At 45.0% G+C, this 13,418-nt stretch overlaps 1 protein-coding gene across 1 annotated transcript; it reads right to left on the minus strand.

Moving 5' to 3' along the window:
- Positions 1–9,554: 9,554 nt before the first annotated feature.
- On the minus strand, positions 9,555–11,060 carry LOC126701638 (metalloendoproteinase 2-MMP-like). Its single transcript, XM_050399927.1, has 3 exons — positions 11,030–11,060; positions 10,141–10,389; positions 9,555–9,952 (listed from the first exon to the last, which is right to left on the minus strand). The coding sequence occupies exons 1-3, from the start codon at positions 11,058–11,060 to the stop codon at positions 9,555–9,557; spliced, it is 678 nt and encodes a 225-aa protein (XP_050255884.1).
- Positions 11,061–13,418: the final 2,358 nt, after the last annotated feature.

Genomic DNA, 13,418 nt, shown 5'->3' on the forward strand with positions numbered 1-13,418 from the left:
GAGCACGTCGATGCAGTAAACCTGGAGGTCCAGCGGCTGAAGGAAGCCGGGGTCATAAAAGAAATATTCTTCCCGAGATGGCTAGCAAACACTGTCATAGTGAAGAAGAAGAACGGTAAATGGAGAGTTTGTGTGGACTTCACATATTTGAACAGAGCGTGTCCCAAGGACCCATTCCCAATGCCCAAGATTGATCAACTGGTAGATGCCACGTACGGGCACCCGAGGATGAGCTTCCTGGATGCCTTCCAAGGCTACCACCAGATTGCCTTGGCGCCCGAGGACCGAGAAAAGACAGCATTTATATCCCCGAACGCAAACTATCATTACGAGGTCATGCCGTTTGGATTGAAGAATGCCGGGGCCACCTACCAGCGTATGATGACAAGAATGTTCCAAGAAAAAATTGGATGCACGGTTGAAGTTTATATCGACGACATGGTGGTAAAAAGCAGAAAAGAGTCGCAGCATACTGAAGACCTTCGAGGAGTATTCGAGATACTACGACGGCACAAATTGCGCCTGAATGCCGAAAAGTGCACTTTCGGAGTGGGGGCTGGCAAGTTCCTGGGTTATTTGATCTCCACTCGGGGAATAGAGGCTAACCCCGACCAAATAGAGGCCGTCAATCACCTCAAACCACCGAGCAATCCTAAGGAGGTGCAAGTGCTCACTGGAATGTTAGCCGCCCTGAACCGATTCATCTCCAAGTTTGCCGATCGCTGCCGGCCATTCTATCAACTTCTGAAGAAGTGGAAGGGGTTTCGTTGGGACGAAGGATGTGACGAGGCTTTTCGAGGGCTGAAGGAATACTTGGCAAAGGCGCCGAGCTTGACTGTCCCGGAGCCCGGAGAGGATTTGTTTATGTACCTCTCAGTTACCGAGCATGCTGTAAGTGCTGTGTTGCTAAGGGACCAAGGAGTACAAATGCCAGTGTATTACGTAAGCAAAACCTTGGTAGATGCTGAGACAAGGTACTTGCCTCTGGAGAAGCTAGTTTTGGCCCTAGTGCATGCCACGAGGAAGTTGCCACATTACTTCCAGGCTCACACGGTGTTCGTTCTCACCGAGTATCCTTTACAGTCACTGTTGAAGAGATCGGATTTCACGAGCCGAATTGCCAAATGGGGGACTCGGTTGGGATCGTTTGACATAAGATACCGACCTAGGAGCTCGGTGAAGGGACAAGTCCTCGCAGATTTCATCGCAGAATTCACACCTAAGAACGATGGCAAAGTAATCTGTAATGCAGAAATTCGCCCGTGGAGGGTATTTGTGGACGGCGCATTAAATACTATGGGGGCCAGAGCTGGCATTGTCATAATTACCCCTGAGGGCATACGATTGGAACACTCCTTCAGGTTGGGATTCAAAGCCTCAAACAATGAAGCCGAGTATGAGGCCCTATTGGCCGGCTTGAGGGCCGTATTGCATCTGGGTGCAAAAGATGTAGAAATCTACTCGGACTCTAGGCTGGTTGTTTATCAGATCACAGGAGACTTCGAGGCTCGGGACTCTCGAATGAAGGCTTATCTGAGTATGGCCAAGCAGATCATCAGCCAATTCGGAACAGTAAAAGTATCCCAGGTAGCTCGGTCACAAAATAAGCATGCCGATTCCCTTGCCACGTTAGCCTCATCGGCTACGGAGGACACGCCTCGGTTAGTCACAATAGAACTTATAAAGGAGCCAAGTATCAGTGTGAAGAGTGTCCCCGGCCAAGCCAGAGTAGAGGTTGCACAGGCAGCAGTGACTAATCAGTGTTGGATGAAGCCGATCATAGATTTTCTTGCCGAGGATATAGTTCCGGAGGATGAGGAAGAGGCCAAGAAGATTCGTCGGGTTGCTCCCCAGTACTGGCTGTCCTCGGACCGCAAATTGTACCGAAGGTCCTTTGCTGGCCCTTACCTTTTGTGCTTGCATCCCGAGAAAGTCAAGGAGCTTCTGATTGAGCTACATGAGGGGGTGTGTGGCGGACACGTTGGGGGACGATCTTTGGCACACAGAGCGATGACCCAAGGGTTTTGGTGGCCTTAGATGCAGAAGGATGCCGCTGAATATATTCGGAGCTGCGAACAGTGTCAAAAGCACGCCCCTTTGATCCATCAGCCTGCAGGGCGTCTGAATCCTGTCAGCTGCCCTTGGCCGTTCGCACAGTGGGGGCTTGACATTCTCGGACCGTTCCCCCGAGCAATGGGGAACCGCCGTTTTGTATTGGTGGCAGTAGATTACTTCACGAAGTGGGCGGAGGCCGAGGCCCTGGCCAATATCCGGGATACTGACGTGAAAAAGTTCGTATGGAAAAACATTATTACAAGGTTTGGGGTGCCAGATGCGCTAGTAACGGACAACGGGCTACAGTTCGACAGCAAAGCCTTTCGGACCTTCTGCAGCGAACTCGGCATCAGGAACAAATATTCAACCCCGGCTTACCCACAAAGTAACGGTCAAGCTGAGGCAGTAAACAAGACTATTCTGAATGGGCTCAAGAGGAGGTTGGACGGGGCAAAAGGAAGATGGGCAGATGAACTACCCAGTGTATTATGGGCTTACCGTATGACCCCCAGGAGATCCACGGGGGAAACCCCATTTTCTCTGACGTACGGAGCGGAAGCAGTGATACCGACCGAGGTGAGCTTATGCAGCACAAGGGTCGCCGGGTTTGACCCCGTCCAGAACGCCGACCTGATGATGGAGCGTTTGGATTGGTTAGAAGAATGCAGAGAGGCCGCGTCCATACGGCTCGCCGAGTATCAGCAGAAACTGGCTCAAAGATACAACCGAAATGTAAAGGGGAGGGAATTCAGCGCCGGGGAGCTAGTACTAAGAAAGGTTGTGGGAAACATGCGAGATATAGCTGCAGGGAAGCTTGCTCAGACCTGGGAGGGACCATACAGAGTTACAGTCATTGCGGGTGCAGGGGCCTACTACTTGGAAGACCTCGACGAGAGGCCGCTTCCCCAGCCATGGAACGCCAACAACTTAAAGAAATTCTACGCATAATTACCCGTGTAAGCCACAACTTGTATTTCGTTAAAATCAAGATTATGATGAACTTGTTTGTATATGCCGTTTTCGCGACTATGTACCAAGAGAATTGCAAATAGTATTTCTAAGGACAGAAACCTGACCCTCGGCTCGATAAAATTCGCCGAGCAGGTGGAAACCTTACAAATAAATCTCTAAGGACAGAAACCTGACCCTCGGCTCGATAAAATTCGCCGAGCAGGTGGAAACCTTACAAATAAATCTCTAAGGACAGAAACCTGACCCTCGGCTCGATAAAATTCGCCGATCAGGTGGAAACCATACAAATAAATCTCTAAGGACAGAAACCTGACCCTCGGCTCGATCATAGTCGCCGAGCAGGTGAAAACCTTACAAATAAATCTCTAAGGTCAGAAGCCTGACCCTCGGCTCGGTCGAAGTTGCCGAGCAGGTGGAAACCTTACAGCTAAAATCATTAAGGACAAGGACCTGGTACTCGACTCGATTAGAACCGACAAACGGGTTTAGACCTTATAACTAAAAACACAAAGGGCAAAAGCATGACTATCGGTTAAGCTAAATGACCCAAAGCACTAGCATAATCCCCGTGAAACAAACCAATAGACAAAAATTCATGCAACTGATTAAAATAAAAGTCAAACGGAAAGCATGTTACTCGTCAAATAAATAAAAGTAACTGTTCATGCACCACATCCCGGTGCCCTAGGCAAATAAACCTTTGAAATTAGAATATTGATAAAAAACAAAGTAAAACTGTTCATGCACCACATCCTGGTGCCTTAGGCAAATAAACCTTTGAAATTAGAAAATTGATAAAAAAACAAAGTAAAAATACAAAAAGGACTATAAAGGAAATCAGTTGGAAGGTCGGGCAGGATCGGTCACTTCTGCTTGGACGGTTAGGGGGAAAGGCGAGTCTTCACCAAGAAGCTCCTGCACAGTCGGGATGCTGGTGACTTCCACTTTCTCGGGCTCGGCGTGAGCATCAATTTGTTCAACCAGCTCCCTCATACTGGCCGTTTCCTCCTCGTCAATAGCGGTCGGAGCTTCCTGGACGGCAGGGACAGGGCTCGGAAACGGAATTTGGCCGGGGTCCCTCAGATGCGAATCTTCAGGAGCTCTCATTGCTTGGAGAGCGGCGAACCACCTAGCCTCAAAACCCATATGCCGAGCTCGAGCCACTACCGGCTCTGCTGAATTTTCGGCACCTGCGAAGCCCTCGTTGTACCACTTTTGCTCCGCGGCCTCCAAGGCTGCCCTGAGGTCAGCTATCTCATCGGCGTTAGCAGTATTAAGGCTGATGGCTTCGGCTAACTTGACCTCCGTCTCATTCTGCTTCGCCAGGATCTCCGTACACCTCTTCTTGGCCAATGCCCGGTTCTTCTCAGCAGCAGCAGCCTTCTTCTCGGCACACTCGGCAGCTTTAAGCTTTTCTTTCGCCGTTTTGGCTGCCGACTCCCGCGCACCCTTCTCGCGCTCTACTTCCTCGGCCAGATCCCGTGTCCGGCTGGCTACTATGTGAGCCAGTTGAGCAGCCTGGCAAACCCAAAAATTGATAAAGAGGCAGAAAAGGATGCATGGAAAGAAAACGAAAAAGCTAAGTAATTACCGCAATGGCGTGCCACTCTAACCGGCACCCCACAGACTCCTCGGATCCCTCCTCAAAGGCATGCACGTCCTCAGGAAGAAGGAGACCTTCGGCCAAAGTTTGGGCAATACGGCCGCCCTCTCCCTTCTCCCACATCCGAACACAGGCAGTTGAGGGCAACGATTTGCCGTCCAACAGAAACTTTGGCTTCCATACTGGAGCCACCTGAGAGGAGGACGCAACTCCCATGCCAGCTTGGGTCGGTGGCTCACGGATAACAATTCCTCCTGTTGGTTGGGGAGGAGTCTGGACTACGACATCCCCCGGACCCGTGGAAGGTTGATCGGTTACTTTCTGGTTCTTACGGGCCCGTCCGGATTGCGAAGGGGGTGGAGGCTGAGACACTTGACCCCGACCCTGAGTAGGCGGGGGCTGATTGGGCTGCCGGGCACCGGGCACAAACCGGTCGATGGTCATGACTCTCCTTGACACCATCCTTGCACCAGGTTGGATAGCTTCAGCTAGCAAGGCAGCCGCTTCTATCACTTGCTGTTGAGGCTCGGCGGGTGGATTCTCGGGATTGGGCTGCTCTTGGGCTTGGTCTCCTTGCTGTATGGCTTCGTGGGCTATCTCTCTAAGGCGCTGAGATACCCGTTTCGCGGACTCGTCTCGCAAGGGAGCTAGCTCGTCTGAGGCAGTGAACCGCCGACCAAACTCTCTTGCCTCCCCGGTTGTAAGCTTCGGAGGCAAAAAGTTTACGTACCGGACGTCTATATATGATAGCAGGGGGCTGTCAACTAATAATGCCTGCTTGAAGGTCTGCCAAGTAGAATAAACTGGCTCTACTCCGAGGATCAAATGCGAGGCCCGGAGTTGTCCGTCCCAATGCACGTATATCTCGGAACGGAGGACGAAGTTCAGTTCCTTGACGTGGACGGGTCTGAGGTCCGGAACGAACACCTTGCCGTCTGCAAAAGAGCAAGTATCACATCAGTATCTAACAATAAGAAGAAAAAAAGAAGCAGAGGAAAGCAATTATATCAAGGGAATAGTACGAACCCACTTCACGCCGTGAAAGGGGGCAAGGGACGTCCCCGGCAAACCAATTGCCGTGCACCCTAACAAACTCCCCGGCGGAGTTCCTGTTCAAGTCAGGTAGGCATGATATCAGCCGTACCCGATTATCTCTTGTCTTTAAGTAATAGTTGGTGGATTTGTTCCCACAGAGGCTATACATGTAGTTAATGTCATGGTGGTTTAACTGTAAGTTAAAGGTGTGGTTCAACTTACTGACGCAGCTAACTACCCGATAAAAGTTGGGGTGAAGCTGGTCAGGGTACAGCCTGTAGTACGTGAGTGCGTTTATCAAGAGGGGATCCACGGGAAACCTAACCCCTCCTTCTAAAATTAACATCAAAGGGAAAAAGGCTGTGCCCCGCCCTCGGTGGAGTTCAATATCACTCTCATGGCAGTAGGCCACATCCACGTCATCGGGAACATTAAATTTACTCCTAAAGGTGGCTAAAGTAGCCGGGGATTCTAGAAGGTAAGAGTAACCCATCTATAGTGACTAAAACTAAAAAAAGGGGAACTTGAAGAAATAAAGCTGAAGGAACTGGAAGGGGAAGAAAAACTTACTTTGGGTTCTAAGGAGGAAAGGAGCACTGGGCAAGCGAGTAAGCGCACAATGATTTGGTCGGCAGAGAGTAAGCGCAAAAAATCAGAGGCGAAGGAAAAATGAAATGATGTTCAAAGGGGGACTATTTATAGAGCCAAAAGGAAAGGCGGGAGAAGAAACGTTTAATCAAGCAATAAATGGGCACGATTTACGAGCAGCCCATCGAATGCCAAACGTAAGTGATTCGCGCGCCGCTTCGGTTCGCGAACCGACAGGCAATAATGGCGACTGCATCTGGCGCCGCGAAACGGTGCGTCTTTTGAGATGAATATTAATGAGAAGCAGTAGTCACGAGTCCCAGGGTATAAGATTCCCGAGGTCAAAAGTCCCAGACAACTCCTTGATTCTTCTCGGTGACCGAGTATGAATTAAGGGGGGGCTAATGTACGGCATCGAGACCCCAAAGCCCATACCGGCATTAAGCCCAAGCCCATACAGGTCCTGGGCCCAGGCCCTTGCCGGTTTTGGATGCAGGCCCAGCGGAAAGGTCCAGTTACCCTACGCCCTTCTTGAAACTGCCTTAACGTGAAAACAAGTTTTGGGGTCTAAGTTCCAACAGACGGTCGGTTTAACTTTCCCGGGCAAGCGAATTGGCCGTGTCCGGGAAAGTCATGATATGCACGGGAAACTCACGATATGCATGGAAAACTGAGTTGCCGAACATAATCCATCAAGCAGGAACCAAGTTCCAAGGTCATAAATGCTGCACCGCCCTCTCACCTGAATATCCACTTTAACCAGATAATATTGGACCTTAGGTAGCACTAACGGTGGCTGTAATCATAATCTCCCCACTAACCTTGGCTATAAATAGAAGAAATTGGGGAGAAGAAAGGGTTCAGAAAAATTGAGAGAAAACTATCAAGTGAGAAAGAATAAACTGAGTGTTACTTTGAGTCTCTCTGCCGAGAACTACTCAAAGTAGGAAATCCTCAAACCCACTACAAATAAATTGTGAGCCCAAGTAATTTAAGGCCCAAAAGTCTCGTACTTGGTTCTTACAGTACATTTTCATTCAATAAGCACATTTTCATTCAATAATCACATTTTCGTTCAATAGGCATCTTTTGGTATATCCAATATAAAGGGTTATAACCTTTCAATAGGCACCTTTTAGTATATATATTATAACATATATTTTATATACCTATATAACACAAATTAAACTAGAGACTCAACATTCTATCTCTTATTTCTTCCCACAAAAAACTAATAAATAAAACAATATTACTTTCTTCTGCTTAACTAATAAAACTTTGTGTTATTTCTTTCAATATCAATTTTTTTTTTTTAATTTCATGCAATTTTGCTTACTACTCCAACTCAAAAAAAAATGGGTTTTTTTTCCCCCTAAAACACATCCAGTAGCTATTCCTGTGCATCACACGGGCTAGTGACTAGTTCACCATGTAAAGAATATTTGAGGAATCTTAGTTTTTACTTTTTAACTGAAGCAACATCTCCCCCCTTTTTTTGTTTTTTGTTTCTGTCTATATTAGTCAAAGGTTTGTTTAATGATTCCTTTCAATTGACATAAGAATTAACATGGGGCATGACAGCATGGGTTGATAGCAGGGACAAAGGTAGCCTTATTAGAATATATACTGGGTATTAATTTTAGCAATTTTGTTCTATAAAATTATACTGCTCCCTTAATAATATTATTAATTCTTTTAAGAGTGATGTTATAGCCACAAATTTTTCTACAATATTTTTGCAAACTCTTGAGGTAGCAAATTCTTATTGGTTCGCATCTAGGCCCACCACTTATACCACTTTTTTACTTACTAATAACCATTCACCACATCAATAATTTATAATAAAATAAAATAAAAATTGTAGCACTAGCATTTTCTTCTTTTTAAAGAGCATAAAAAATCTATAAATTTAAATTTTAAAACAAAATATACAAGCCCAAAAAAAATTAGCCTAACAACAAAAATTACAAACAGTAAAACTATAAAAAAAAAAATTAAGTCTAATCAACTAATTTTACCCAAAGCAAACAACTCGATCTTTTAAAAACTTTCAAACAAAATAATTGTCCTTACCCAACAATATGCATCAAAGTCAGGAGAAAAAAAAAACACACACACACACACACACACACTTACACACATCTAAGTGGCAAAGCCACCGAACACGACCAGTACCAAAGTTGTCCCACCTAACTACAAGTCCTGGCTCCATCCCTGGTTGATAGTAAAGCCTAATGGCTTACCACCATCTTGTTATCCACTTTAGCCTCATGAGTCATAACATATGGGCTTTAGGGTTCCCCCATCTTCTAACAGATGGATAGCCTAGACTTGCTAGATAGAGGCAATTGAATTGGGATTATTAGATAACGTACCAAGCACCACAAGGGTTTGTAAAGGGTGTTTCCATCTTCACCATTTTGACACTCTTAAGTGATATGAAATGCCCAAGAAGTGTGCTTGAAGAAAATTTCAATTCAGATTGAAGGCGGCATTGAGGTGCGAAGCTCGTTGTTGTCGTCAACACTGGAGATGAGTGAAACTGTTCATGATAGAGCATCAGCGGTTGTGTGACTTGTTTCGATCATGTTAAAGATCTAAGTTTGTTAGGATGAGCTTAGTACATCAACATTCATGGCTCTTGATTGCACTAGGTAACCCTCTGTTAGTAGGAAGAGCCTAATAGCTAATCTTCCCCACAAATGGTAACACTCATCCAATTCAAAGCCTTTGACAAACTTTTTAGATTTTCCAGAATAAAAAGCTAATAGAAGAGACCACCTAGGTGAGCCTCAATGGAGGAGACTCCAATGTTGGAGTCGGTATCAACCCATATATGTTGTGTATAGATTGTATTTTTGTAGTATTTTCTATACATTAGCAAGTGAGGTGAATTGTCCCTTTTATAGGTGACCTAGGTGAGCCTTATTTGAGTAATCGTCGTCATTGAATGTGCATAAGCGGTTAATTATCTTTCTTTGATGGCTTGCTAGTGACTTAAGGTGGACAACCTTAATGAATTTTCCATACTAATTCATTTCTATTTGTATTTATTTTATTTTATTTTATTTATGTAGCTAGCATTCTAATTTTTCTTAAATATAAATCTTGGTAAAGAGTTTATAATCAGACAAGTCATATAGTGCAACTTAAGAAGACCAAATATCCTTGAAATGGTTGTATGCAATGATAAATTAATGTGGCAAAGGAAGTATATTATGGTGACATATGCATAACTTGTGCACAATAAATTCTTTAAGCTAGCCACTGTATTATTTTCCCTTTGCACGATTATTTGAATTCAGCATAGAAACAAATTATAATAGTTGACTCTACCTCCTAACTGGAGGATATTGTTATCAGCATATAAAGTAAGTAAACCGTCCCTATCATCAAAGCTCAAACTCCTCTTAAATTGTCCTTTAGTAATACCGGGAAACATAATGGCTAGTTCATCACGACTATGATCAAGTCCAAGAAGGTGCCCTATCTCATGCATTGCAATGCCCACCAGGTCAACTTGATTTGAACGAACGCGATAAGAACTGTCGGACCAAATCTCATCTGCATCAAAATGCAACCTGCCAGTTGTTGGAGGAAACGCATGAGCTAAAGCGCCACCAGGCCCATCGAAAGCACTACCGTCACCATGTTCACCTCTGTAAAATCCTAAAATAAGGTCAGCCTGTCCAACATAATCTGTGAATTCAAAACGGAAATCAGAGAATCTCGCCCACTCCAAAAGCAAGTGAGCAAGCTTTCTTTACTTCGGTCAAATTCACATTAGGTATAGCACTGGATACAATCGCGTATTGGAGGTGACGCTTATAATATGGCCATTTTTGGTTCACCACGAAAAAATGAAAATTGTGGATGAGTTAGACTACCATTGATAATATCAGCAACTCCACAACGCGGCATTGACATCTTTTTGATGGTATCGGTGTCAAGCTTTCCTGTAACCTTCAAATGAAAAAATGTCTGGTATGTTTTGATGGCGACCTCCAAGGCTTCATCAAACTCATCCTCTTCAAAGTTGTTTGAATCTTCGTAGTTTAAGTATCCGTACTTGTTGGGATAGTGCTTGACTTCACGTAAGCCTTGCACTCTCTGACCGTAGTATAAGTTGTGTAGGTCTGTATTGGTTATGGGAAACTAGAACGTAGTTGGTATGTTTATATACTACTCCCTCCGTAGATGACTATGAGCAGGGACCCGCCAGGCCTTGATAGGCGCAATAATTATTCTTTAGAATAAAGAATAAATATTTTTCTATAAAATGATTGTAATAATTATATTTTTTAATAGGCATAATAATTTCTAAAATCAATATATTTTCAAATTAAAAATTTTTCCATATATACGTAATAATTTAAAAAAAAAAAAAAAAAAAAACTCATCTTTCTCTCAAATTTAAAAAAAATATAATTTTTAAGAAAATATAATTGTATAAGTAAGATGATAATTTCTTGGATATCAGTGGGTTGACAAGACTCGAGCGATGATCTTTGGGCTATCTCCTGTAATACAAAGAACACTGAATCAGAGGGGACTGGTGGGGACCGGCCAAAAATTCTCCGATGATGAAGTTAGTTACTTTTGAACTCTCTGTAAGGAAGAAGTATTCTCTCAAAATGAAATTGTCTGAATCCCCTTACCCTTCATCGAAGAAGCCTTATATAATATGTGTGGAACGGTTATCTGTTTAGTAATCGTTCCCAATGTCGAGGAGTCCAGAGAATTGGGGGTAACTTCCATAACCGCTGTGGAAGTTACCTGGGTTGGACGGGCTGGCGAACTCGTCCATCCTTAGTAAAGATGGACGAGACTTCCACGATGAACTCATCCATCTTTAGTGAAAGATGGACGAGACCATCTTGGAAGGCTTGCCCTGCGTAAATGGTGTAGATTCCATGAGGAGTTGTTCGTCCATATATGGACGAGGTTCGCCAGAACGCTTGGAACTTTCTCTTCGCCTATCGTAGCTTCTTTCGTTGGACGAGACATATGGACGAGTTATGGACTTGGATGATTTGTGACACCATCAGTTGCCCCCTCGTCCATGTGAGTCGTCCAAAGAGTTGGACGTCCTTGGACGTATATATAATTGGTTAATAATTACTGCACCACGTGTCATTTTTTTATTGGCTACTGATTCCGTCGATTTATTTTTCCGAGGTAGATGCCATGTGTCGCTTTCGTATTGGTTGGTCGTTTCGAATACCCAGGTCAGCATCCTATAAATAGTGGAATGCCTCCCTTAACCCTCCTCATTCCAGAGATTTTCTTCCTTGACATCCATCGTCTAGAGCCTCGTCTAGGAGTTCCTCTGCGTCTAGAGTCTTCTTCCGTCTAGAGCCAGGTACTCCTCTTCTCCTCGTCTTTAGGTTCTCAGTTTCTTGTTAGAGATGTCTGTTGCTTCCTCGTCCACTGATAGCCTTAATAAGGCTATAGACGAGTACTGTGAGGATACTAGTGATAGGTCTAGTTCTAGCAGTGCTAGTGATGATAGTGGAGGAAGCACGGACGAGAATTACTCTTCTGGGGCCCCTGGGTTCCCTATTGAGGTCGTCCAAGAACAGCTTAGGAGAGCTTCTGGCTCTCAAGCTGGTTCTCCGTCCAATCCTACGGACGAGGTAGAAACCGTCTTTAGTTGCGCTGTAGGCGTCCACTCTAAGATGGACGAACAAAGGTTAAATAGTCTTAAATCCTGGTATCAAACCCCAGATGAGTTTAACCCTAGGCTGCCCGTCCGTGGAGAGTGGTGTTGTGAACCCCGTTTTGGAATAGGCGTTTATGAATCTTACTTCCTAGGTGGCCTTAGGTTTCCTTTAAATGCCTTCGCTAGAGAGTTATTAGTCAAGTTAGGTTTAGGTGTTTGTCAATTCAATCCTAATGCATGGAGATTAGTTATCTCCATGCAAATTTTGTGGAGGGAAGTTTTTGGTGGGGACCGTCCTCTTACAGTGGACGAGTTCCTTTATTGTTATAAACCTTCTGCCATAAGTTAGTCTGAGGGTTTTTATCAGTTCACTGCTAGGGGGAATGACTGTAGGTTAATTAAGTCCCTAGCTTCGTCTGATAGGAAGTGGAAGACGGAGTTCATTTTTGTTTCAGGCTTCTGGGCAGGGAACCCTGTGGACGTTGGCAGGGATCCCTTTCCCCCTTACACTGGGGACCTAGGGAACCTTCGTCCAGAAGGTACATCCCTTCCCCTTGTTTATTTTTATTCTTTCTTCTATTTGGTACATTTACAATTTCTAACCTTTGCTTGTTCATTGTGTTGTAGCTGCCAAACGTCCGTCCTTGAGCCAGTTTCACCGTGACCACGTCCACAGGGCTCTTCTTCATACAGACAAGAGCTTTCGTTCTCTTGTCACGCTTAGACGTCTAGCCAAGTGGGGTTTAGGTCTTGAGCCTTCAGACGAAGCTATCGCCCACGAAGTTACTGTGTGAAAAAGTAAGTTTTTAGCTAAACCTCCTTTTCTTTTTCTTTTTTATGCACACATTCCTGATTTGTTCATCTCGTCTTAGGAATGTCAACAATGAAAGAAAACAAAGGGAAGGAAATTGTAGGAGAGGGGAAACGTCCTGAGGGTCAGACACGTCCAACGGCTGGGGACAAAAGGAAGTTCTTGCCAACGAATATTGACTTGGAAGGGCTCCCCAGTCGTCGAGACAAAAGAGTTAAGCAGGGCTCGTCCAAGGTGGTCAAGTCTAAACCTCCTCAGTCTCAGCCTGCCATCCAGATAGTCGATGTGGACTCGTCCACTCCGTCCAAGACTCCACCCAGAACTCCTTTGGCCAAGTCTACTACGCCTGGCTCATCCCAGCCTCCTACAAACATCGTTGAGAACGAAGATCTGGCTTAGGAACGTTTCCAGATAGCCGTCCAGGATGAGGATATAAACATGTGCTATAACATGGGCTTGAAGGAATTTGAGCATTCAGGCGTCCATGACCTCTTTAAGGTATGTCAATATCTCTCGTCCTTGTTCAGTTAGTAACTTTTCCTCACTTAATCATTCTATGTTGCTTTGTCTATTCATAGGCCATGTCAAAGTTTATAGCAGCGTCTAGACAGGCAACAGAGCTGGACAAGACGAGAGTCTTGTTGGAGATAAGGATTCAGCAGGTGAATGCTGACTGTAAAAAATGGGCTGGG

The sequence above is a fragment of the Quercus robur genome, chromosome 2, assembly GCF_932294415.1.
Source record: "Quercus robur chromosome 2, dhQueRobu3.1, whole genome shotgun sequence".
NCBI lineage: Eukaryota > Viridiplantae > Streptophyta > Magnoliopsida > Fagales > Fagaceae > Quercus > Quercus robur.

Coding starts and splice junctions, on each gene's coding strand:
- LOC126701638 (XM_050399927.1), bottom strand. CDS start 11,060: ATGGACGAGTTCGCCAGCCCGTCCAACCCAG. Junction 10,390..11,029: donor CGCCAGCCCGTCCAACCCAG/GTAACTTCCACA, acceptor TAACCAATACAG/ACCTACACAACTTATACTAC. Junction 9,953..10,140: donor AGTTGCTGATATTATCAATG/GTAGTCTAACTC, acceptor TTGAATTCACAG/ATTATGTTGGACAGGCTGAC.